Source organism: Oryza glaberrima, chromosome 7 (genome assembly GCF_000147395.1).
Source record: "Oryza glaberrima chromosome 7, OglaRS2, whole genome shotgun sequence".
Classification (NCBI taxonomy): Eukaryota; Viridiplantae; Streptophyta; class Magnoliopsida; order Poales; family Poaceae; genus Oryza; species Oryza glaberrima.
Genome location: NC_068332.1, coordinates 2,753,386 through 2,779,565, shown reverse-complemented (window position 1 = coordinate 2,779,565; position 26,180 = coordinate 2,753,386). Strand labels below are relative to the sequence as shown.

Here is a 26,180-nt window from a genome sequence, read left to right as displayed (position 1 = left end):
AATTATCCTAACAAAAAGAATAAAAAATACGTGAAATAAACTTATAGTAACTCATAAAAACTTACAAAATTACATGAAAAGAGAATTTCAATAAAATAAAACCATATATAATAGATAAATTGTAACTTAAAAGAACCGAAGCTAGCTAGCCCGCCCATGAAATCTAGCAATTCCCTAGGATATTTTTATTTAAAAAAAATTCGGTGTTCCATGTTTATGCTGGGCTCCTTTGATATGTAGGGTTGAAAAAAAACAGGAATAGATAAAACATACAAATATAGTAAGATTGTGGATATAAAGCGGTCACTACTACAGAAATGGACGTATAATTAAGTCGGCACTATAGGTGATGGAAATGTTATAACCTTCGTCCTAAACATGCGCCCGCAAGGACACCAATGGCAAGAATCGGCAACTAAGCGCCCACAGGGACACCAATAGCAATAACCGGCACCTTTGTATATAAATAGGTGCCGTTTTTAATTGGAACTAACACATATTTTTTGTCAGAGAAAGGTGCTGGTTCCAACTAAAAACCGACACATATATGACTGTCAGTCATAGGTGTTGTTCCGAGCTGATAAATCGACACTTTTTATGCGGATTGAGCCAATCTTATCCAATCGAATCAAACGAACCTTTTTTTCGTCACCCTTACTTTTTTGTCTCCCTTATCTTCTCCTTTTTTTCACCCACACATCTCTTTCTTTTCGCCTCTCTTTTTCTCCGCCTTCTCTCTCTCCACCGGCATGGAGGCGGCGGCTGCTCCCCCTACCCGGTGTTGCGGCGGCGGCTGTTTCTGCTCCCCCTCCCTGGCGTGGCGGTGGCTGCTGCTGCTTCCTCCCTCCCCCTCCCCTCGGCGTGGCGATGGTGGCTGCTACTGCTCTCCCTTCCCGGCGGTGCTGCTCCCCCCCCCCCCTCCCTGACATGGAGCCGACGGTGGTTCTCACCGGCATGGCAACAATTTGATTTGTGAATATTTTGTGGGGATTTTATGATTTGGGATGTTGATTCAGTAACCACTGAAGGAAAGGAATTGCTTCCTATGATTTGCCTATGGCCAATTCCTGCATCCAAAGGCATGAACAGTAAAACATCCTATGGGATTTGCAATCGTATCTTTTTCCATCAAAAAAGGACCTTGGTTGAAAATGGCATCTTAATTCTCCATTCTCTGGCTCTATATTTGTGAAGTCACGTATTCACGAAAATGTCATCAGGGGCTCCTTTTGAACAATGGGAAACTAAAGAATTTTGGAGAACTAGATTCCTATGGAAAAATTTAGTATGTGCTCCTTTGGAACAAAAGAATATGTCTTCCAAATCATTTAAAAATCATTTAAAGTCCCTATGAAATGGGCCATTTCATATATAGGAATTTCGAAAGAAAACTAGCATTATCATATTTTCTTATTCCTATGGCACAAAGTTAACTTTGTAACTTTTTTTCCTGTGTCATCCAAACAACAGTTTCGAAGCATTCCTATATAATAATCGTGTCTTTTATCTTTCTTTTTGTTTTTAGAATACCGTGTTCTAAATGAGCCCTGGACATATCTAAAACTAGCTTGTAGGAGGCATATCCTTAGAATCATTAAACACGGTGAATCGTTAAATGACTTAAAAATGCTACAAAATGAATAAAAAGAGAAAAAACATATACTAAAATTATGTTTTTAAACTTTAAATTTTAGCTATTGAGCAATCGATGAAGGTGGGTCGTGTGTGGCCACCAACACCTCCATGATCCGTCTAGCGTGGCTGGCCTCGGCCAGAAACAAGCTGCCATGCGCCCATGCCTATAGTCTGCTCCTCTGCCGCGCTGCGTACTCTAGGGCTAGCTAGTGGAGGACAGGAGTACTAGCAGCAGCTATAGGCCACCCCCACACCCCAAAAAAATAAAAAAAAATCGGCCGTATCTACAGGTACTACTGGTCCACTACTACCATGCATATACAGACTAGTATCCATACTCTACCAACTTGTTAGTAGTAGTATGTTCTCTCTCTTTTTTTTTTTTTTTTTGCCAATTAGTTTCATACCCTTAACTTTAGTCTAGATTTACAAATTAATTAGTACTTCTGTTTCATATTACAAGACTTTCTAGCATTGTCCACATTCATATATATATGTTAATGAATCTAGACTTATATATATGTCTAGATTAATTAACATCTATATGAACATGAGCAATGCTAGAAAGTCTTATAATATGAAACGGAGAGAGTACTGCTTAATTAATTGCACATGCATAGAATTTCCTATTCCTCTACTTGGGCTGTGTTTAGTTCACGCCGAAGTTGGAAGTTTGGTTGAAAATTGAAATGATGTGATTGAAAGTTTGTGTGTGTATGACAGGTTGATGTGATGGAAAAAGTTAAAAGTTTGGAGGAAAAGTTTGGAACTAAATGCAGCCTTGAATCTTCATGTACCTCCCCAAACGGAGACAACCATCATTATTATTATTATTATTATTATTATTATTATTATTATTATTATTATTATTATTATTACTACTACTACTAGGTGATTTCCCGCGCTTTACTGCGGGAATTACTGACCATTTCTCAATATATTTTTTCAACAATCAAGCTAGATGTAAAAAGGAAAAAAATAAATATTAGGGTTTTTCCATACATATCATGAAACAAACAAATGATACCCGTTCTTTAATGTGAAGCATATTGATTATTATATGTTAAATATTATAGAAATAAAAAATAAATTTGTTAAAATATTGTGCAAATGATATGAGGAGTGATGCTTGCATGAAGTTAAATATGTAATTATTGCTAGTAGATGATGATGTGGCATGGTTGCATGTTGAGCTTTAGAGATGATTGGGTATGCTTGCATGTTGATTTGTAGAATTGAATAAATTGTAGATGATGTATGTTTGCATGAGGTTAAATATGTAATTATTGCTAGTGGGTTATGATGTGGCATGGTTGCATGTTGAGTTTTGGACTTAGCGGGCTATAGCTTTATAGAAAGTATTATAAAACCAGCCCCGAAATTACCATCGGCAGCTAAACGCGGAAGAAGCGCCATAGAAGATCCAAACACGATGATGACACCGAGGCACGATATATGGTAATGGAGTTCAGCCGAGGCCTACATCTCTGGGGCACTGGTTACGGGCGCTCCTCCTCGATCAGTATATACAACGTATCAGAGTTACAACGACTCATAGCTGGACGCTGCTAGCAGCCGCTCCCTCTCGCTATACTAAGTCGCCACGCGGTTACAATAGGCACCCCTCTCTATTTAAGAAAGATCCTAGGATAGAGTCTGACTTTTACTCTATTCCTAATACCTATTACAACTCCAAGTTCTAAACTGTAGCCGACTTTGTACACATATTCGACACAAACTCTAACAAACTCCCCCTTGGCGAATATGCCACGCCAACCTGAATTTGTTCCTTGCGCGAACCTTCGTGTACCCGGACTTGAGTTGATCCTTTTTCGCTGCTCACGTCGAGCTGCCCCGACAAGCCTCCACCAAGCTCACTGTAAACAAGAGACTTCACTATCTCTGCGATTTCTTCCTCTTGACTACACCTGCAACAGTGCTCCACCTTCTCTCATATCACCACAGTTGTCTTGTCAAGCGAAATTGAATTCCTTCCTAGCTTTCACATCATAGACTTCTCAAAGACCATGTTCAACTCTATCTACCGTCTTAAATTTGACTTGATCTAATCCATGGCCAAATAACTCATGTCACCACCAAATAGATAAATCAAACTCACCAGACTTGAAGAGAACCCTTTCTTCCTTGTTGTCTTATGAACCGAGCTAATAAATCTAACATCCATGCTTTCCCGCATCCGTAGACTGAATTCCTAATAATCTGGAAAAATCACCATTGCTTAGAATCATCCGAAGAAATTACCACCATAGCGCTCGCTCTTCCTCTTCAACGACGCAGATTTCATATATCCCCATCGTGTAAACCCCACAGATCCTAGATATATCATGTACTGCCAAACAGCCTGTTGATACCCTCAACGTTTTCACCCGTTGTTGTCCAGGATTTTCCCTTCACACACCTTTGCCACACTCCTGCCCCACCACAACCTTGCCTTCGAATCATAATGCAGAAGCCCTGATGCACAGTTATTTTTGTTGTCGATCCATGATCTCAATCTAGCCCTAGACGAAATGTCCATGTGAGTGACCAACTCGGCTTGGTGAAAGAGTCCCATTGAAATACGTGTCCAATCCCAGCCACCTAGCCTCCGTGCTGATCTCCACGTCCATCACGACTCCAAGTTGAGAAACAACTCCGCAACCGAATCGACCTCCAACAGCTACACAAACTGTACATCATCCGCGACCTGATTCCGATACCAACAACTTGCTGCTCCATGCATGGACCTAAGCACAATGGACCCAAGGACTTCCCTGCCGCATGCACCTATCATTACATGCATTTAACTAATGTACCAGCATGCAAAATTAGTTAACCATTGCATCCCTAATCATGCATGACAGCATATCACCGTGCCATCCAATTGTGCTTTTGGCCTCCTCTGTGTGCTGCTCCTATGCGTGCCGTCGCCGCCTCCGCTGACCGGAGCCGGCCCACGCCGAATACTGTCAGCACCTACACAATAACCACACCATGCCGTGTTCCTGCTGTCCGGATTTCGTTGCCAATAAATCCGCTCTGACCTCTGATTGACCACCGTCAATCTAGTCACAAGCCAAAGCCGATAAATCGCATGTCTATCTTCCCAGTAACCGAACGACCCGAGCGTTACATCTAGCCGTCTCCCTGTCGAACACAACTCATCGAAAGGCCCGGGCTAGCCCTCCCGGAGTGTTCGATTCCACCGACCGAGAACATCGATTGCCTCTAGCTTCAATCAACCCCGAGCGTGTGGCCACGTGTCTCCTTGTTGAGAGTAGCTCACCGGAAAGTTCGAGCCACCCGCCCGAAGTGTCCGACCCACAGATTGGTTCGCCAATCGCTTCCGTCGCCATCAACCCAAGCACCACGTCTGGTCGTCTCCCTGTTGAAAGCAGCCATCAAACTATTCAGACCGCCGCCTGAAGTGTCCGATTCCATCGATCAAATTCCGTTGATCGCCGCCATGCTCCACCTTGCGTCCATGTCCGTTCCTGGACACCCTGTGTAGTTGTCGCAACGTGGAGCACCTCACTCGTACCTCTACCATGGATCTCCCGCATGCTTTGATACCACTTGTTATAAAACCAACCCCGAAATTGACATCGGTAGCTAAACGCGGAAGAAGTGCCATAGGAGATTCAAACACGTTGACGACACCAAGGCACGATATTTGGTACGGAGTTCAGCCGAGGCCTACATCTCCGGAGCACTGATTACGGACGCTCCTCCCCGATTAGCATATACAGCATATCAGAGTTACAACGACTCACGGCCGGACGCCACCGACAGCCGCTCCCTCTCGCTATGTTAAGTCACCATGCGGTTACAACAAGCACACCTCTGTATTTAAGAGAGATCCTAGGATAGAGTCTGACTCATATTTTAGTCCTAATACCTATTACAACTCCAAGTCCTAAATTGTAACCGACTTTGTACATATAACCGACACAAACTCTTATAGAAAGTATAGATTGCGTGGTGATAGATTCAGGCATCTCTCCAAATTTACTATGGTAGGTTTATATCTCATCCTAAGCTTAGGTTGATTTATTTTGAAACCGAGAGAGGGTAGACTATATATATATATATATATATATATATATATATATATATATATGCATGGAAATTAAAAAGAAATGCCATGTGTACTTAGAACAAGTACATTCAATTTTCTCCCTCGTTCGATCCGCCATGTTTTCAAACATGGATCTCACAACCTAAATCGGAATTTCTAACCTGCATAAAGATGACGCAAATTCCAGTAACCCTCCCGATCGAAATAATATAAAATAAAGTGTTTGACAATATTTATCACACCTCGCTTCAATCGTAGATATATATTTGATGTTTACGATAAGACTTGTTCAAATTTTTGGAGCTTAATTTTACCATTACTTTTATATTAGAAAAAGTTCCGCACTACCCTTAGACTTTCTTTCTCTACTCCTTGGTCTGCTCTTTTTCTTGGTGTCAGTGGTTGTTATGCAATTCTTTTTTCTCGATGATGTGATTTTTGTTCTGTCAGATAGTTTTTTGTATGAAATAACATTGGTTAATTTGAGGGAGGAGGATGAAGATAGATACACTGTGTCACTGCTGAATATCATTCCAATTCTGACTCCTCCCAAAAATTGTACTTCATCTCTTTTTGCAGCTCTTGTTTATTACCTTGTAATATTTCGTGGAATTTTGCATGTTGTTCTCCTCTTTCATTTCTTCTTTGGTGATTTCCAAACTAACCACTTGAATCGATACTAAACTGACGTCCAGTCATGAGGATCCGTGCATGCAGTGTCTCGGGACACTGCTGAATGTCGTTCCAATTCTGACTCCTCCCAAATTTTTTTTATTTCAGTATCTTGTTGATTTATTTCGTGGAATCATGCATGTTGTCCTCATCTTTCCTTTCATCTTTGCTGATTAATCTTTCAGTATCCAAAGTAATCAGGATTTGCTCAGCAGAAAGAAACCAATTAGCTCTTGCCTCTTGAAGCCTATGTGAAAAGCTCATGTAATTTTGCAGTTGCAAAAATGTACAACTTTCAGGTGACAAAAAATTGCATAGGGATGTACAAAATAAACATTAAGAGGAAAAGGTTTCGTTTTTAGAACTTTAAAACCAAGCAATCAAAAACATTTTCTTCCTCGAAGATCCAACAACAAAGCTCTGCATCAAGAAACATTCCATTGGTTGAGAGAAACAAAATTAAGCTAGATAAGCACTGATTCCACGCACAATTTACATGATCATTACATCGTCCATCACACAGACACTCATGCTCATGCATCGATTACACATAGGAGTATTGATTCGTGTGAGTAGCTTAATTAATTTGATTAGCCGATGATCTGGTCCAGGACGCCGATGTTCTTGAGGCCGAGGACGACGCCGACGCCCATGATGTGGCCGACGGCGCCGCAGGCCAGCGTGTCGGCGAGCGTGAACCCGGCGGGGTCGCCGGTCTGCAGGCCGGAGTCGCGCGCCTCCAGCTTCAGCCCCGCCGTCGACTTCCTGTTCGCCGACGGCGCCAGCCCGAACCTCCCCGCGAACAGCATCAGCGTCGTCGTCGTCACCATGATCTGCATCGCCCCCCAAATAAATTGCCCATCACATTACATTCACATCAAGCCTAATCACGTCGTAGAATTCAGCTAATTAATCACACCGACAAATTAGAAATGCCACAAGAAGATGGAGTGTGTGTTCTTACAACGTTGGTGGCTGAGCCGATGTAGTCGCACCGGATGCCCTGGGACCTCTTCTTGCTCATCCTCAACGATGGCAGCGTCACCTGTGATTAATCAAGAACCAGGGATAATTAGGAATGTGTAATTGTATGCATCTCTAGTTATACTTTTCGTTACAAAGGAAAATAATTTGATAGCATTGGATCATAGAAGGAACTGACCATGGACCTAGGAGAGGAGTAGGTCCGGAGGCCATGGAACTGCGGCACGGAGGTGGCGGCGGAGAGCTGGGAAGCCATGGCTGGAGCCTACCTTCTCCTTCTCCTTGCAGCTGAGTTTCGAGGAAAAAAATACTGTCAAGTGCCACCATGGAGATGCATTGGGCTTTAATTCTTGGAGGAGATGTGGAATGGGAGCCACAAGGGGAGCTTGTGGACTGCAGTGGCCACTCATGGATAGGTTACAGATCCTTGCTGCTGATGTGGCATCTCCTGGTTAGAGCCTGCCAGTGTGGATAAGATGCTCACCTCTGCATGCAATGTTCTTGGATGCAGCTGCAAATGTTGTTGGTGGTGACTTGATGCATGTTCTGTCAAAAAAATTGACAGGCATATATAGTGAGCAAGAGAATGGGAAAGAGGAATTATGTGGAGCAGTAAAAAAAAATGGAAATCTTGGTATTTTTTCAACCGCAGAAAAATGAGTAAATGAACCTGGATTTACTGTCCCTGTAGGCTGGAATAAGTGCAAGAGAATGGGAAATAGGAATTATGTGGAGCAGTAAGAAAAATGGAAATCTTGGTATTTTTCAACCACAGAAAAATGAGTAAATGAACCTGGATTTACTGTTCCTGTAGGCTGGAATAAGTTGCTTGCATCGACACTGAAGTGGATGTGTCACTTTACCAGTTGCTCCTTTGCTGGTGCTATGCCGAGTCATGAACTGAAATAATCAAGAACTTGAAGCCCATTGCTTGCAATTGCAGAAATGGATTTTGCAATGTGAAACAACGTGGCGACGCATCTTACTGCTGTAAGCCTACACCACGATGAGATTACCTCACAAAGCGCAAAGAATTAAAATAGAATGGACACTTCAATAACCATCACTCGTACATATTTCCATTTCGAATTTTGTATATGAAACCAATGATGACGAGCCAAAAAAAACAGAATCTTCCCAATCAATCATATAGCCTAATATGAGAATTGCATACACAACTTGTATATTAATGCAACACCATATCACCAACCCTCCCTTTCCTATGTACATTTCATGAGTATGGAAAACCAGGGTCAGAAGAGCAACCCGCTCCTGATTTGAGAAAAAGAAAAACTTTAACACACTCAACCACACCCATACACAAAAGCTGCCACGCTCCAAATCCTATAAATATTACACATCCTCCAAACTAAACAACTTGAATCGATACTGAACAACCTTTTCTAATCGGTTTCATACTGTAAGTTATATCAGGTTGGCAACTCGATCTTCATGCTTCTATCTTGAGGAGTGAGTTGAGAGATGTGCTGTTGAACTTTTGAGCAAGACCTCTAATCACCAGAATGATGACGTCTCGCATGTGCCGAGTTTGCACCATCAAGTCAACTTCGCTCTCACCATCAACAACAATCTTGAAGCGGTGCTGATCGTTGCGATATAGCTCAACCTGAAAGATTCAATGAACAGTTAGCTTTAGTTATAAATTTGCGTAGGACAGGGATTATACATTCTAAAATGAACATTTTATTTTCCAAGTTCATGCAAGAATTTACATGGAAGGGTGGAACATATGTTCCTCGCACTTCTGTAGTTGGGAAGGATGCCTTGGATCCAGGCTTTACAACTTTGATCCTCTTCCTATTCACTTCTAAAATTCTTCGCTCCAAATGTCCCATCACTTGTGCCTGTTAAATTGTTTGTTTTTCCAAAAAAAGAAAAGAAAAGAAAAGAATGTAACTTGTAAATTGCAACGCTTATTATCCTGGTGAATTGTGATTTAAAAAATATATTACATGTAGGAGGAAATACCTTTTTTGGTGTTCTGTCCTTGTCACACAAAACCTGTTCAATGCAAATTTTATGCACTTGTTACTAAACAAAGTATTAATTGTTGCAATGATAACAATAAAAAAACATTACTGTGAAGGTAGCCCATTTCTTTAGATAATAAAGATAGCCCAAGTAGAAATGTTATTATGCTTGAGACAGTTACTATTGACTGAAATAATCACTCTGCTGCAGAATTGCTCAGCACTCAAATTTGGAAACATTAGCTGTGCAAATAGGAAACAAGTATGCTCTCCATAGTTTGACGAATAAGAGGCCCAGCTATCCATGACAGTGGAGACAGTCCAGTAGTCTAATACTACCAAAAAGGAACTAACATCAGTATTGAAATGAATATTACCTCAAACTTGACAGATCCATCATCAAGCTTCTGCTTCACCTCCTTGTAAATTTCAGGCTCTGCATAAGAAAAAACCAAGCAGTTAATAGACCAGGCTGACAACCTTAAGTAATGCTCTGAAGATTAAACTTAATAGTGAATAAATATAACTATCGCAGAAAGTAAACTGAGGCTAGAAGAAACTGTTTAGCTAACCGCTGCCGGATCACCAAAAGGATAAAAAACTGAGATGATGATAATAATAAATGTTAGTAGGCGACAAGATAGGTGAATGGACTATACCAACTGCAATTGGCTCCGTTGAAGCAGAGATAGGTTGTCCCTCAACTCCATCCTCTCTCACAGGTGTATAAATGATAACAAGTCTATAACCTACATCATCAACATTGGCTTCATATGTTCTTCCAATTTCGCCTGCACAAGAAGTTAATTGCAATATAAGAATATAAGTACCAAGAATTGAAGCAAAAATAAGTGGGCATAATCTTGTGCCCATTAGGATTTAAAAGTGGTAAATATTATATCATTTAAAAAAAATGTAGAATTCAAATAATCATACCAGGTATAGAGATAAGATCTGGGCTTCCAACCATAGACCTGAGCCATTGGATTTTGCTCTTGCCTTCTTTGCCTCCAGAATAGGTACCCCGAACAGCATACAGGTTAGTGTGGAAACCTCTTCCTTCAATCTCCAGTTTTTCAATTTTAGGTTTTCCTGTTAAAATCAAACATCACGCTTCAGTGGTATTGCAAATTTTAATGATTTGCATGAGGATGGATATCAGTACGGTCATCAAGCAAACTTGGCAATAGAGATTAATCCAACTAGCCAAGCCTCTTTTAGTAGTATATACACAAGAAGTTCAATGAAGATGACAGAAGTACACACTTATGCACCAATTGAACTAATACAACATGATGCATCCAAACCCCAACTGCAAAGAGGGAGTCAAGATGCAGAAGTGCAAGCCTATGGACTGATCCTCTACAGGCCTATCCATTTTGAAATAAATAATGAATATTTTGCTCAACTAAAATATCCATCAGTTTCACAAAGTTACAATACGCATGCTGATTTAATCAATAAGACATAAGCGGTAGACAACCAACCTGGTAATATCGGAGCAGTCACAATGGATATCAATTCGCTGGATCGTCCAAATACATCAGAGACTGAGCATTCACATTTCAGGCATCGGCCAATATCTTCGAAACGTACTTTGTATGAGCGAGAACACTGGTTAGCCAGTGGCTCAAAAGTCTGATCCACTTCAGATCCACTGGAAGCAAACCTGCATCCAGAGATCCACAGCAAGTGTTATATGCCATATTGAACAATGTGACAAATTCATGACTCACGACATACACCTCTTTGCATTACCATTGATATGTTATCTCTTTCTTGTAGTTACTCCATAGATGTTGTTGAACTGCAGTGCTTGGAATTTGTTCAAGAACAGTCAGTGTCTCTCTCTCAACCTGATTTCCCTTGAAAGAGAGTGCCTCGATTTTAAGTCGTTCTGGAAAGAAAAGGAGAATTAATACATGTAGTTGCATGGAAAATGTGAACATAGAACAGTATGTAATAGGTTCAGATATTAAAATTACCAGGGAGAATTATATCAGATGGCTCAGAGAGCCTTTCTTCTCCAATGATCCCATCAGAACGAACGGGAATGTACCTATCAAGAATTACAAAATATCATATTCCACAAATGGAAGCCTGATCGGTTATGCAGTAACACAATGTAACCAAGTCATTTTAAATGTGAGCAAGACCAGTTCAAAATAGAAAAATTAAAGTGCCTTACCCAAACAGTAGACGGCAGCTATAATCTGCATCTGTCACTTCATATATAATTAAATCAGCACCATCTATACAATGCCTGGTTCCATCACTAGATTCCCTGTACCACTTATACAAGCTTGACCCCTCATATCCACCATAATAGACTCCTGTTCCGCTATACAACAATGAACTTTTCTGCTTCAAGTGAACATCCGAAACAGATGGAAATGCTGCAAGGTTGGTAAAGGACTGAGGATGTGCAGGCAGTAGTAGTAAACACACAACACTGGCAAGGAAAAGATCAATGGGCAACCTGCCATGACAGGGTCACTGGTAACAGCCACCAACGGGTCACCGATCTCTCCATCATATCGTGCAGGAACCCAGTGAAGAATCAAGTAGAAGCCAACATCATCTAACGAAGGTTTGTACATCCTGACAGCATTCCATTAGATCAAAGAGGATTAGTTCTTAACCTAAACCATTCAAAAGTAACAAGCTTGATGAAATCAGTAGGAGAACGCACAAATTTACTCCAACTTCAGAACATGAAGCCACCAGATCAGGCTCCAAGTTGTCAAGCTTCTCTTTAGTTCGGTACCATGTATATTTTCCAGTGCCTTCCTTACCACCAAAGTAGGTTTTGATTGGAGAAATTTCATTGTCTTGAAAACACTCTGGTAGAACAAGATCAACACCCTTGGGGTCCCCTGTGCCAATGATGGACCAACAAATAATTAATGACATCGATTATAATAATATTATTAAATTATGGATGAAATATGCCCAAACTTTTTTTTTTTTGAACTAGAGCCAGAAGGCTCCCATTTCTTTTACTAGAAATGATAGGCTAGTAACAGCAGTCTTTACAAAAGCAAAGAGAAAAAAGATTAGAAACTAAACATGAGGGTCACTCCAGAATCTGCCGGCCCTAGTTCAGAAGATTCCACAAACAAAATGCTACCCCTGGACCATTACAGGCTTGTCAAAACAAAACTAGGACCCGCAACAGCAAACATAAGCAGGCATCCATGCTTATGTTTAGTTCTGGTCCTAGCACAAAAAACTAGGACCCGCAACAGCACACTTATGCTTTATGCCCAAAACTATATTCATCTTATCTGCTTTGGTGGACAAGATACATACTGACATAAAATATTCAGGTCCTAGCACAAAAATATAACATTCTGAGGAAAACTAACCAGGTAGAATTGTATCCGATAGAACACTCTTAGGTGACCCTTGTGATCCATCATCTCGTACAGGTGTGAATATAAGCTCAATGCGCGAATCAACATCGTCTAGAGTAAGATCTAGACATTCTATTAAGATACAAACAATCAACCATTAGTTTGCTATGCAAAGAGAAAAGAACAAACAAACATTGCAGCTGTGTGTGAAAGATAGATAGTATACGCATGCCATGAAAGAATGCTTAATGTAAACTAACCATCAGTAGACAATTTCTCTTTGCTGCCATCAGAATGTAATCTGAACCATTCTTGGATGCAGTCTCCCTTGAAACTAGAATGATAAGAAAGAAAAAAAAATAATGTCATCAAATGTGCGGCATTAGACATAATCTAAAACGGAGGTAATGTATCTCACCCTCCTGTATACTCAGCATGAAACGTCAAACAGCCACCTTCAACCATAGGGCCAGCTAACTCAAGAGATAAGCATGTAGGTGGTCCTGTAAACAGGTAAATTACGAAAATGTTAGTCCTCCGTTTAGTCCACTTATTGTTTTTCGAATTAAGAACAAACGCTGAACCACACAACCAAATAAGAACACTTATTTGCCAAAGTGGTCAAGTTATCAGTTTATCTACCAGGTAAGATAGGACCAGACTCTTCTGTTGACACCAAAGAACCATGAACTCCATCACTTCTAACAGGCTCACACAAGACAGATATGTAAAAGCCAATATCATTACAGTTCAAGGTGTATGATGAACTTGCAGCCCCTTCAATTTCTTTTTGTGATCCATCTGAACTAGTCTGTGGACACAAAAAAAGTTTATAAGGATGTAGCTGGTAACTTGGTACATCCAGGCAGTTACAAATCACTGTGCCATTGTTACGTGAAAGGGAAGAGTAGTGTTTTAATAAGAGGAACCTACCAATATCCAACGGAATATGGTCTCCCCTTCTTCTCCTCCCCAATATCTTCTGCTGGCAACCATTGTGGTCCCCTCAATGGCCTCACCAGTTAGTTCAAGAGAAAGTATTGTTGGCCTTCCTGTTAACAGTTAGTGAAATTGAAATTAAATATGATATATTTTATTTCAATCAGCAGGCATCTAGAATATGTCATAACCACAAGCATCTAGGACATGTCATAACCACAAACAAAGAAAATAAATCCAGCAATAAAATGGGCAGCTAGACCACAAAAGAGAGTTAAAAGGTGTACTTGAATTATTATTTTTTTAAAAAAAATACATCTTTGTAACCTCATGGTTCGTATTACATGAGTATATGAATTATTCAGACAGAATCCTCATTTATCTGTTCATTTTCCCAGACAGCCAGTAAACAAGCATCTACAATCTTTCAGTTAAGGAAGAAAGAAATATATAACTGTCAAGGTTGTTCAGGCAAAAAGAGAAAACAAAACACCTGGTGTGACTCTGTCATTTCCTGTGAAAACTCTTGGCTCACCAAGTATACCATCATTCCTAATAGGTACGCATTTGAAAGAAAGGAACTTTCCAACAGCTTCCTTTGTAACTTGGTATTGTAGCAGACCTGATGCCTCTGAAACCAGACTGCCTTCATCATCCTCAGTCTGCAAAACTTTATGCCAGTTAAGAACCAGTGTGACATAAAGAACACAAAGTGCTACTGAGTAAAACTAGCGATCAGAATTTGGCATTCTTTTTCTCCTTTCTATAATACAAAGAAACACAGCTCTCTTGCGTTCTAGAGAAAAGAAAAATGAATTCGGCAATTCACTAATTATTATAAATCTCCACTTATGCAAAAGCATAATATGTACAGTGAGTGTTATATTGCTATTTACTGGGTATCCAGGATTTAATTTAGAAACAAGACAAATATGGCTTGTACCTCATGAAGATGCCAACTATATAAACTATCGCCTTCATGTCCCCCAATGTAACCATATGATGCTGTCAACATTTGGCCCTCTGAGAATTCACCAGTGACTGTCAAAAAATTCAGGCTGGGTAGTAGCACTGAAAAAGAGGACACAAGTAATTGAAGTTGGTAAAAGACTGGACAGATGAATGCAAAGCAAGAACTTCTTTAGCTCAAAAGCTTTATGGTTAACCAAAATAGACTTACTTTCCACAACATCAGCAGACACAGCATAGGCTGGTTCACCAGTTTCACCATCAGGTGCCATGGGGGTAAACTTTGCAACAATATAATATCCAACAGCACTGAGAGGAATGCGGAATGTCTATTGCAAAATCAAAAGGAGAATTGTTCAGCCATATTATCATGACACAAATACACCAAATAAAAAGTAGGTAGATTTATCAGTAATAGAGAGCAAAACTTATCATACCTTAGAAACTTTAGATGTAGTGAGGACTCCGAGTTCATTCTCATTTAAAAATTTGGATGAAGATCCTATGAACCATTGAACCCTGCTGAACCCTTCAGTGCCACCTTTGACAGTAGCAGTAGCAGACACCTTGCTTCCTTCTCTTGCTTCCCCAATTATCTTCAAATCCAAGACTTTTGGAGGTGCTGATAAAAAAGTTAAAGCAAAGTGGTAACATTTCTATTAGCATACTCCAAAAAAAAATATACAGGCAACTTTATCCCAAATGGGAAAAATATCGAGACTATTGAAACACAATGGGCACAAACTCCACTAACCTTTCTTAACTGCATCTGTCATAGCATAAGCAGCTTCACCCTCCTGACCTGGAGAAGACACCGACTGATGTTGATACAATAGAATAGAATACTGATGCAAGCAAGCAAGCAATGGATGGTTCGACAAACCTTCAAGGTTGATGGGAACATATACAAATTTGAGGGGCCGACCCACATCCTCCTTTGTTAGCGTGTACTCCGTGCTATTTGATAGCACTAGAAGAAATTCACTGCATAAAATGAAATTATTTTGTCCATAATTACCACAGTGTATAGAAGAAACTTGCTGCACAAAAAAAAAGTATTGTCCAAATTACCACACTATAAAACTATTGACCGTTTGTTGTAGACTACAGCAATAGTTCATCCAATTGTCTAGTAGCTCTAGTTCAGGATATTCAGTTTATAATTGAGTTTTAGCAGGCCTGGAGTTAAGTTCAGTTACCAAAGCCCAAAATGATCCTTCTTAAAATGGCAGGAATTTATATTGCTGCCAGGAGCTATCCTGGTTAGGGATGCAAGTGGGTAGTCCCGCTACCCACATAAAAACCCACTTGCTAGTTCATTTCCCACATGGTAGTACAAAATTTAGAAGGAAAAATGAACTAGAAGTGAGATAAGCGGTCTGAAAAAACCCGCTTGCATCCCTAATCCTGGTGCAAGTTGTTAAGTCGGTATGGCCATCGAAGTTTGATCAAACTACAGTGCTTGAGGAATCTAGCCATCCACTTGGACTACAATTCTATAAATAAATCAGGAGTTATTCAAACATGGCAAGTGGATGTAAATAAGCCTTTTCTGGAGACAACATAAGTGATAGCTCCGATATCCTATAGGACTATCTAATATTTTAATATTTGGTTATGGAAGTGCACTGTAAGACCTATTACGAACTTATCATAGTGCTATCGCATAACAAACCAGATAAAACTTATTGAGTAACAGACTCAGAACAGCTAAGCTTGGCAAGTTCTACTGAACTAAGTACTTCACCTAGAATGGACAGGTAATGCATGGAACTATCAAAATATAATTGCTTTAAGGAGGACAATAAATGTATGGAGGATCAAACTTGAAGGGCAATCTGTACCCAAGATTAACGTTTGACCAAATTGTTTTTCTTACAACCCATTAAGAATTTAAGATCTACTGTTTGCATAGTAGTGTATGATAGAGAATAGATTAATCACGTGTTCAGAATTCACATTACTTGTATATCAGACCGAGAATGGTTTCAAACTTCTAATAACTGCAATGCTCACTTGCCCAGCTAGTAATGAAATGTTTAAACATACCATAAAGGTGTTTTATCAATACTCAAAGATGACAAACTAATGGCAGTATGGCTCATTCGGTCATACCCATTTTCCTTCTCTCTAAACCAGAGGAATTTGCTTAATCCCTCTTTGCCACCAAAATACTTTCCATTCCCTTTGATTGTGTTATCTTCAACAATGTCTCCCACAACATGTACACTGCTGACTGATGGTGTGGCTGAAATGATGCCATAGGCAAACAATTATTGAGAATTTTGAATATTTCAAAAGAAAAAAAGAAACAACTTATGAACAGTTTTCTGGAATTTATTTCAAATGGACAATGTTCTTTTATTTAAACAGCTTGGGGATGAACCATCATTGGTTACTTTTTTTAATTGAAAGGCCATTACAAAAAACAATAGACCAGATGGTCTATATTCTATCTACAGGGTGGTGCAATCCCAGTATATGAATAAAAGTAATTTAAGACCAAAACTAATGGGCATTGGCGACCCTTTCACAAATATATCTGAACAGAAGCTAAGATAATTTGATGGGATGAAGTACTTTACCAGCCTTTACAAAATCTGTCATTGTACATTGGGGCTCTCCCTTAACACCATCTTCTGTAACAGGGGTGTACATAAATACCAAACTTGAATCGATATCATCTAGGGTTAGCTGATATTCCATCCTGTCAGCTCCATCTATTACAACCGCATTGCCGTTCCATCTTCTCCTTAACCAACTAGCCTCAAAAGAAGGTTTAACAAAATCAATGGTATTCACTAGATACAAAAATTAGCATAAAAGAAATTAATTCATCTGATAGAATGAATATTCATCTGCAAAATGAAACATGATGGAAGTTATTAGGATAAACAAACCTTGCAACACCTTTTCCTGGCATCCCACCACACCAGGCAATCTCAGGAACACCCCTGAGTACATTTCCTTCCACCAAATCACCATGGACCGTCAGATTGATGACCTTTGGACAACCAGTACCTGGTAAACAAAAACTGATCAAGGACTAAAGGATTTGGCTATATCATTCTAGTGCATAATTTAATTTAGGTAAATGGGTGAAATATCCATATATACTATAAAAAATAAATGTTGCGCTGTATCTATCACCTCCCCAGTCCCCAGCATAAAAGTAGGGCTAGAAAACATATGGGAAGGCAAATAAAGTTTCACTGAAAAGGCACCATAATTTTAGAATATATCTTTTATCCCTACCTACTGCTTGCAATGTAGGCATACATCAAACAACTAACTAGACAAAGATAAATCCGGCTTACAAAGTACTATTTATACTTTATATACAATCAGTTGTTCAATACCTGGAGAAACAGGTAAGGAAACAGCAAAGATGGGCGGGAATTCAGCATCATTCAATATTGGAGTGCATTCAACTTTCAGACATCTTCCAACATCTTCACGCTTTGGCCAGTATACCTTGATTTACAAATAACCAAAGTTTATAACTTGCAAAAGGATGTGGCAAAACTCATCAAATTATAACAGCAGGGACTTAAAAACTTGCAAGTGATGCAAACCACAAATTCAAGTAGTTCTAAGAAATAGATAGATAACTAACCAGGCAAAAGCTCTTTAAGTACAGTTAAAAGTGTGTTCAAGTAAGTCAAAGGAGTGTTCTACCTCACTTAATTCTTCAGGAAGAGGCACAAAATCAGTTGGTGTCTTGTCACCTATAAACCACTGATATTTGAGGACTAGTTCACCCTCATCACACTGATTTGTGAAGCTAAAATGGCAATGACAGGGATCTTCTTCAAATGGATGGTCAACATGAGCTTTCTTCACTATCAAATCTTGCGGCAACTTATTCTTCCATTGCTCAAGTAGGAAGGAAAATGTTGAATCTGTCCAAGCAAGTAGGACCATAAGTGTGCACTTAGAACTCAAATGGATACTCGAGAACCAGGTAACAAACAAATCATTCAACTTCACTTTAGTTCATGCGATCACTTTATGTTTGTATATGAGAAGAGAACTAAAAGAATCTAATACTGTTGAAGTAATACATCAGCAGATTCATTTACGAACATGTAATCAGTACGAAATGCGTCAACAACAATAAAAGAAGTCAACACAAAATAGCAGTTTTTTTCTCTCCATTAAAACCATACCAGCAGCAAGTTCAGGAGAGCAAAATTCCCAACCATCACGAATGCAAATAGCTGTATGAGCAGGATATTGCTTCGCAACTTCAGCCTCACCGGGGTTCAGATCTGCAACAGGTTCCGACTTAAGAAATATCCAAAACCATAAAGTAATAAGATACTACATTCTGGTTGCATCAAACAATTCAGTATATTTATCTGACCAGACCTATTAATCAACAGTATCAACTCACATGATAGATTAATTTATCCAAAATAAAATCTAGGCATTATGATGGTGTAGATACTGTAAAGCTCCAGAATATGCGCTCCTGGTTCATATTCTCAATCAGGCCCGGCCCTGAGGGTGGAGCGGCCGCACTGAGCCCCCAAGGCCGCACTGAGCCCCCAAAATGTTGGAGCCCCCACCTACCCTCTAGTGATTACAGATGGGATTAGGCAGTTAGGATTAGAGCTGCCGCCGTGGACGTAGCTAGCAACCAATGTTCCCGATTCCACGATCAATCAACCACTACGCGAGTCATGTCCACTGAGACACCGTGTGCTGCCTCCACGAGTATGAGTATCGATCCGCCACAATCCATCCGCCTATCGTTACTCCTCACTCGTAATCAACAAATTAAATTGGTATATGATCCATATCTGTTTGAATTTTCTGTTATCTGCTGCTATCCTGGCCGGCTTCTTGCCTCTTCTCTGTTGTGGGTTCCTGCTGAACTAATGTCTAATACATTAACATGCAATCTATTTACACGTTTGCAGAAGAAAGATTTGTTAGAACTAATCCATGCTTTTACTTTTTGTAATCTATGAGTTCGACCATAATATGCTAATATTTTCAATTTTTAGCTCTTTGATATCATGTCATCAATAAATTAAACGGTTGAATTTGACAACTTTATGCATTAAGAATTGCTAGATGAGATTGATATTGATACCATCATCAATTACTTTGTATCTAGAAAAGTCCAAAGAAATATTTAAGATAATTTTCATAAAGTTCTACATCTAAATATTGCTTTTGAATGCACTTTAAATATTTATTGGTAGCATTTTACATATACATGTATGTATTAATTCTTATTTACATATAACATTAAGGGCCCTTTTTTAGTTTCGCCCTAGGCCACCAAAACCTTGGGCCGGCCCTGTTCTCAATTCTTACTATATGTGCAGGTGAAGTATTTAAAGTGAACTCACTCATTTCTGAGCATTTGGAAAGTCATTCCAGTCCTATCAGAACCTTAATTGGTAAGCCGAAAGAAAGACCAGAATGCGGCTTGTCTATATCAAGTACCGGCGTTATTTTCATTTCCATCCCATTAATAGTCTGAAAGTAATCAGATTCGACGATATTTCAACAGCAATAAGCTTAAGATAAGCCATTGTGATGGATATTATTCTATACTACCATTTCAGCAAATCAAATAGTGATCAGCAATGCAATGAAAAGCATGTTAAACATACCCCGGTCATTGAACTTTTTCAAGGTAGGGCCTACAAGCAGAATAGAAGCAGCCTCCAAGTGTGGCATCTCAAGAAGTGGATTATCCTCAACACGTAAATGCTGCAGACATTTTAGTTTTGCCATCAGTGAGCAAATTGCGTTAACACTTCATGTGTCAATAGCCTTCATTAATTTAACATATCTCTTCAAATTCAAATATATCTATATGCCACAGTGGACTGGTAATAACTGATCATGGATGGTATGAATTGCCCGTTTCATGCATATAAGGTCTATGCTGTAACATCAGACATTGAACAACGCAATTGATTATTACCAGTTTCAAACTTCCAATTACCAAAATACTTATTATTTGCACTGCACATCATCTATTGTTTGTTCATTATCTAGAAAAATAATCTATTGTTTGTTAAGCACCATCCATGAGATTCAAATGCTTTTAGAAATAGCATCGTTCAACAACATAAGAAACATAATGAATAAAAGCAGACCTCCAGAGAAGGCAAATGCGGAAATCCCTTCAAAACTGATATTTTGTTTCTGCTGGCTGCTAGTACCTACACACACAAAAAAAAAATGCAAAGCAAGTTAAGGGCTAACTGATATTTTGATTATGCTCAAGGCAGATACAACCAGCATACTCACTTGAAGTCGAGGCTGACTAGCCATACAGAGTGATTTCAACCTATTTTGAGCAACAGAGAGAAACTGGTGCAGCAAGAGAGATAAGAAAAATAGATTTAGCCTTGTTGACATAAGTAAAGATCAACTGCTAAGACTAGTTTGGTAACATTAGCATACCTCCAAGTTAGGAAGCTCGGGAAGGGTAGCAAGGGATGTTATTTGATTTCCAGCGAGATAAAGTTGCTACACAGGTCAGAATACAAAAGATAGTTCATAAAAAAACCTCCATGAGCATAGTCAATACTATGAGGAAAGCACAAACCTGGAGAAGTTTGCAATTCTCAAGGGGCTCAAACCCAGGGAGCTTAAAATCATTAAAACTCAAGTCAAGAACCTGCAAATATGAAGGAGGACAAAAGGCAGAAAAAACAAAATAAACACATAATCAACAGAGCTAGGCCACAAGAACAGGAAGTGCCAAAATGGAATACATCCCAATAAAAAGGAGAGAGGTGATACCTTAACCCCTTTGAGAATCTCAATACCCTCCAAACTTGATAGACGATTGTCCCTGAGATAAACAAACTACAGACAGAAACTATGGTAAGCACTTCAGCAGACATGTCATTCCCAATATTTCTTAATCATGGGCTATGCTGGATGTATATATCTTTCCCAAAATCTTAGGTGTTGCAACTTGCAAAAAAATTAACAGTGTCATGTGGCTTGAGTTATTGCAGAACTGCATAGATAAAAGGAGAACCTGACTGCACTTACTTCAAGTACAGGTGTTAATCTCAACTGCTTCAGAGTTCGTACCCTATGACCTCTTGAATCAAGTCTCTGCAGAAGCATGAAACTATATTGAATGGAAGAAAAACCACCACATGATGAAAGCATCAAGATCATCCACATAAATGAAGAACTTTTTCAACACTAACCACTTCATCACTAGCCTTCAAATCCACCTGGGGCAGCATCATAAACCGTGAATCACGGCTATCAGCAGTCGAGCTCTTCTTCCGAATAGGCATGGAAGAACCCTTGTCCATCGACGATGTCCGAGAACCCACTTTTTTCGTGACGCTGCTTGTCACTGAAGGTGACCGTGGTGAGTTGAGAGTAGCATTTGAGGCTGCTCTCCTGAAGCTGCTGCTAGCGCTACTGCTGGAGTTCTCTGTCAGTGATGGGACTTTCTTCAGAGTAGAAATTGGTGATGACTTAACAGCAGGCTTCTTCATCGCATCCACCTTGGCCCTCTCAGACTGCACAGATGACTTCTTTTCCAGTGATGATTTTGAGCTGACCATGGAGGCTGTCACTGGTTTACTCTTCTTCACCCCATCTGACAGAGAAGGACTAGCTTTCTTAGCAACAACTGAGCTCCCATTATCCTGTTGCTTCCCCGCACTTCCTGTGCTGCTTCTTCTCTGAACTGGAGCAGCATTCATAGACGAGGTAGACTTCGTCAACGATGACCTTGACATCCCCAACTCGGCTGAGGGAGCAACATCAGTCCGCTTCTTGATTGAAGAAGCTGTCCCCAATGCAAACCTGCCGGTGGGCGCAGACAGCCGGGTCTTTGACGGTTTAGCCTCCGCCGGCTTTGAGGTCTCCGGTGGTGCTTCCATTCCTGACAACCACAATCAAAACCTCAAGCCGTACACCGCCAGTCTTTGCTTTCTAGTCAAACCAGGAACCTCTTGACGATTGCACACATGCCTGACCTGGATAGCCAGATAAACAAACCAAATTATCAATGTAGCACTTACAAATATTTGGGAAATCACCAAAAGTTTGATGCAAAGGAAAAATTCTCAGAATTTGCAGCCTCATACGAAAACTGAGCAACCAACAACGCTTGTACAGAATTTTTGAATTGCTCGCAGAATTCGTCAACGCCTAGATAGGGAAGTACAACGCGAGGCGGTACCAAATCAGACGGAATTGCGGAAGCACGAAGCCGGTGGATATGGCCCGTACAAAAAAGCGAAGCATTAAAACTTGACAAAATAAGCACAAAAAATTTATTTCATCATAATTTTTTTTGTCAAATGTAGAAACAGAGCAGGAACCCATCGTTTTGGGTCGGAATTCAAAACCAAAATTCCAGCAAAGTCGTCGGTCAAACCCACAGATAAACTCACCGCGGATCAGAATTCATCACAGAGGATCAAAACCACACCCGAAAAATCCCCCAAAAATGCTCGTAAAACCCTAGCACCATCCAGCACATAAACCCCACCGCATTCCGCGAGAACCCACCGCCACCGCCACACTACGAGCACCGGAGAAATCCCACCCACACGCGCACAAATACACACACATACACCCTCTCCAAACTCGAATCGATCCGAAATGGAGTTCAAAACAAAATCCAGAACAAAAATGCCCAAAAAAAAATGAAATCAACACATCGCGCAGCCACGGGGGGGCCGGCTCGCCTCCCATCTCCCTCACCTCCCCCGCCGCGGCAGCCGGATCCGAGCCCCTCCGCCGCCTCCACCAATGCGGGCTACGAGCGCGCGCGAGGAGTGGAAGCCAACCAGACACTGGAGCAGAAGCAGCAGCAGCAGAAGAGGCAGAGAAGAAAGGGGGGAGAAACCGAAACGCGCACAAGTATCCGAGAGGCGGGGGGGCACTTGGTAAATTACCGGAATTCCTAGGGGCTTAGGTGTAAATTCGCCAAAGTTTCGCTCCCGCCCGCGCTTTTGCAGTTTCGGTTTTGGTCCAAACTCCAAGAAAACGAAATATCAGGGGTTTTTTTCGTTTAAGCCCCTGGTTTTTGTGGAAATGTGACGGGAAGGGCCGGGGGTCGGTGCGCAGAGGCAGCGCACACGTCGCCGGCGTGGAATCGCCGTGGGGCCCACCCACCCGGGGAGTTCGCTTCTACCGTTGTTTGTTTGTTTGTTTGGCTTGGTTTCGTGAGGGTAATCTCGAGATTAAGTGCCGTAATTAACGCTGATCGCACTAAACACAAAAGCTACGCTCGTACTACACACTAACACACACGAGTGCAGCCTTCAATACACGCTTAAAAGAGATAAATGCCAAAATATCATACAAATTCGATGATAAAGAGGTGCATCGCGAGTACTGAGTTTATCGTGTTATAACTTTTACTACACATCTACTTTGAGCTACTTTAAAGGCAAACATAAGAGAGAATATACGAAGACAGTTGTGTTCTTTTAAAGTGTTTGGCAACCAGCAAGTGAAATAGAACGGTGAATTAGCGTATAAATTAATTAGGTATTAAAAAATTTGAAAATAAATTAATATGATTTTTAAAGTAACTTTATTTGCATAAAGTTTCTAGAAAAAAACACTCTTTAGTGGTACGAGAAGCGTGCACATGAAAAAGAGAAAGAAAATGTTGGAAAAATGTAATACTGGCCGCAACCTTGAACTAACTTTGAAGTTAATTAAGTCCTAAGTTAAAAACTAGTAAAACCTTGGCTCTAAATTCTAATGTGCAAGTCCACTGCTATGTACGTATGGACAAAACTTTAGGTTTGCAAACGGAATGCAACAAGCAGTGCAAACAAAATCGACCATTCCAGCTGATTGAACCCTCCTCGATTGCATCGAAGATTTTTGTTTCGAGACAGGAGGGTGCATAACACATGGACAGATAGATATAGATAAATCTAGCAATTATCAGGGATGTAAGCGGGTCAACCTGCGAGTTCAAATAAATGATAATTCATAAGTTTTTGTGTCGTGGTCCAGTTTACCGCATATAGATATGCAAGTGGGTCAATCCATAAACCTATTTATAGGTTAAATTAATACTTTCTCCATTCCAAATTGATCTACATATAGTTTTTTTTTTAGGTTATTCCTAAATGATCTATATATTTGTGTTCATCCATTAGGTCTATTCATTATTTGTGTATTAGAGTAAATAAACATTGATGCATGCATCCATGCACACAAGCATTTATAACCCATATGCAATATCTTGGTTTGCTATTGGCTATGAAATAGTGGAGATGGTGTATGCATTGAGTTTGTTGCTAGAGTAAATATAGTATGAGAGAGTTATTAGCTTTTCTTGGTATTGGTGTACTTTTGAAATATATAGATCAATTTGAAATAGAATAGTTAAATAGCAGGTTACGTACTAATTTTACCTATAAGCAGGTGCACGGATAAGCCCGCTTACACCCCTAGAAGTTATGTGAGAGTAATCAAATCACAAAAATTGGTTAATTACAGGTAGAAGTGGTAGGTGAGACAGACGAGCTAGCGTTGGAGCGATGGATAAGCTCGCCATCGCCAGCGACGTGCCGACCGCTCCATCGAAAGCCAATCAAGGCACTAGTACTAACGAAACCTACCTCCCCTTTCTCTCGCTGACATGTGGCCCGGTCCCACCTGTCATCCTGATGCGATCATCCTGGGCCCACCAGTAGCTAGGAGGCAAAGCCCGTGGGAAACGGGGCCGACACGGCGATGAACAGGGAGAAGATTAATTGTTGGGATGGCCTTGGATTAGAATAATTAAAAGGTTTGTGTGCTAATTAATGATGGGTTTTAATTTGTCCTTGATGGATCATGCACGGCCTTGAATGGATCGATCGATTGATGTGTGTGATTTTAATTAAGTGCAATAAAATTGCAATGATGATTAACTCGATCACCGTCGTCCTAGCTAAGCTTGTGTACTGGATATATAGCTCAGTGCCACCGTCTGATCACGGCATAATCGTGCGTGTGCAAACCATTAATAAATATTGTTGCACGGTTTTATGAACCATGCTACGTCCGTCGCAAAATACGTACAGCCATAGAAATCCGTGTCCAACGTTTCACCGTCTATCTTATTTAAAAATTTATGGGAAAATTAGAATAAATTAGTCAAATATAAAGTATTATTCATGTTTTATCATCCAATAATAATAAAAATATTAATCGTAAAAAATTGCAAATAAGATGAACGGTCAAAAGTGAGATATGAACAGTGTAAAACTACACTTATTTTAGAACGGAAGGAGTAGATTGGTTAAGCACGCTAAATTATTATGCAGTACGTGCATTCTTCAGATATCATCAGATGTGCCTATAGATTTATTTATGTTGATTAGGGCTTTATTAGGAGCTTGTTTAATTTTATTGACACAAATTTAATCATCAAGACAATTATTCTCCAAATTCCAGACTAGCTACACTAATCCAATTAAGCTATAATGCCTATATGTAACTTAATTACCCCCCAAACAAATATACACTGCTACATTTCTCTTGTCCTTATGGTATTTATTTAAGTACTATTCATACTATGCTCAAAGAGGAACC

The 26,180-nt window shown here is 40.0% G+C and overlaps 2 protein-coding genes across 2 annotated transcripts; both read right to left on the bottom strand.

The window, feature by feature from the left end:
- Positions 1–6,829: 6,829 nt before the first annotated feature.
- Positions 6,830–7,712, bottom strand: LOC127778637 (photosystem I reaction center subunit psaK, chloroplastic). The gene is made up of 3 exons (XM_052305257.1): positions 7,548–7,712; positions 7,350–7,430; positions 6,830–7,218 (listed from the first exon to the last, which is right to left on the bottom strand). The coding sequence occupies exons 1-3, from the start codon at positions 7,623–7,625 to the stop codon at positions 6,976–6,978; spliced, it is 402 nt and encodes a 133-aa protein (XP_052161217.1). The 5' UTR covers positions 7,626–7,712; the 3' UTR covers positions 6,830–6,975.
- A 781-nt stretch (positions 7,713–8,493) lies between these two features.
- Positions 8,494–23,476, bottom strand: LOC127778521 (187-kDa microtubule-associated protein AIR9). The gene is made up of 38 exons (XM_052305141.1): positions 23,340–23,476; positions 21,821–22,606; positions 21,657–21,722; positions 21,399–21,464; positions 21,202–21,273; positions 21,057–21,122; positions 20,901–20,963; positions 20,747–20,812; positions 20,255–20,354; positions 18,794–18,895; positions 18,303–18,526; positions 17,984–18,098; positions 17,525–17,645; positions 17,210–17,385; positions 16,740–16,872; positions 15,508–15,608; positions 15,379–15,426; positions 15,062–15,246; positions 14,836–14,953; positions 14,599–14,726; positions 14,149–14,317; positions 13,650–13,768; positions 13,359–13,527; positions 13,135–13,219; positions 12,977–13,050; positions 12,729–12,848; positions 12,053–12,236; positions 11,840–11,961; positions 11,549–11,756; positions 11,346–11,419; positions 11,119–11,257; positions 10,848–11,029; positions 10,297–10,452; positions 10,020–10,151; positions 9,738–9,796; positions 9,359–9,391; positions 9,103–9,234; positions 8,494–8,996 (listed from the first exon to the last, which is right to left on the bottom strand). The coding sequence occupies exons 2-38, from the start codon at positions 22,508–22,510 to the stop codon at positions 8,820–8,822; spliced, it is 4,974 nt and encodes a 1,657-aa protein (XP_052161101.1). The 5' UTR covers positions 22,511–22,606; positions 23,340–23,476; the 3' UTR covers positions 8,494–8,819.
- Between the last annotated feature and the right edge of the window lie 2,704 nt (positions 23,477–26,180).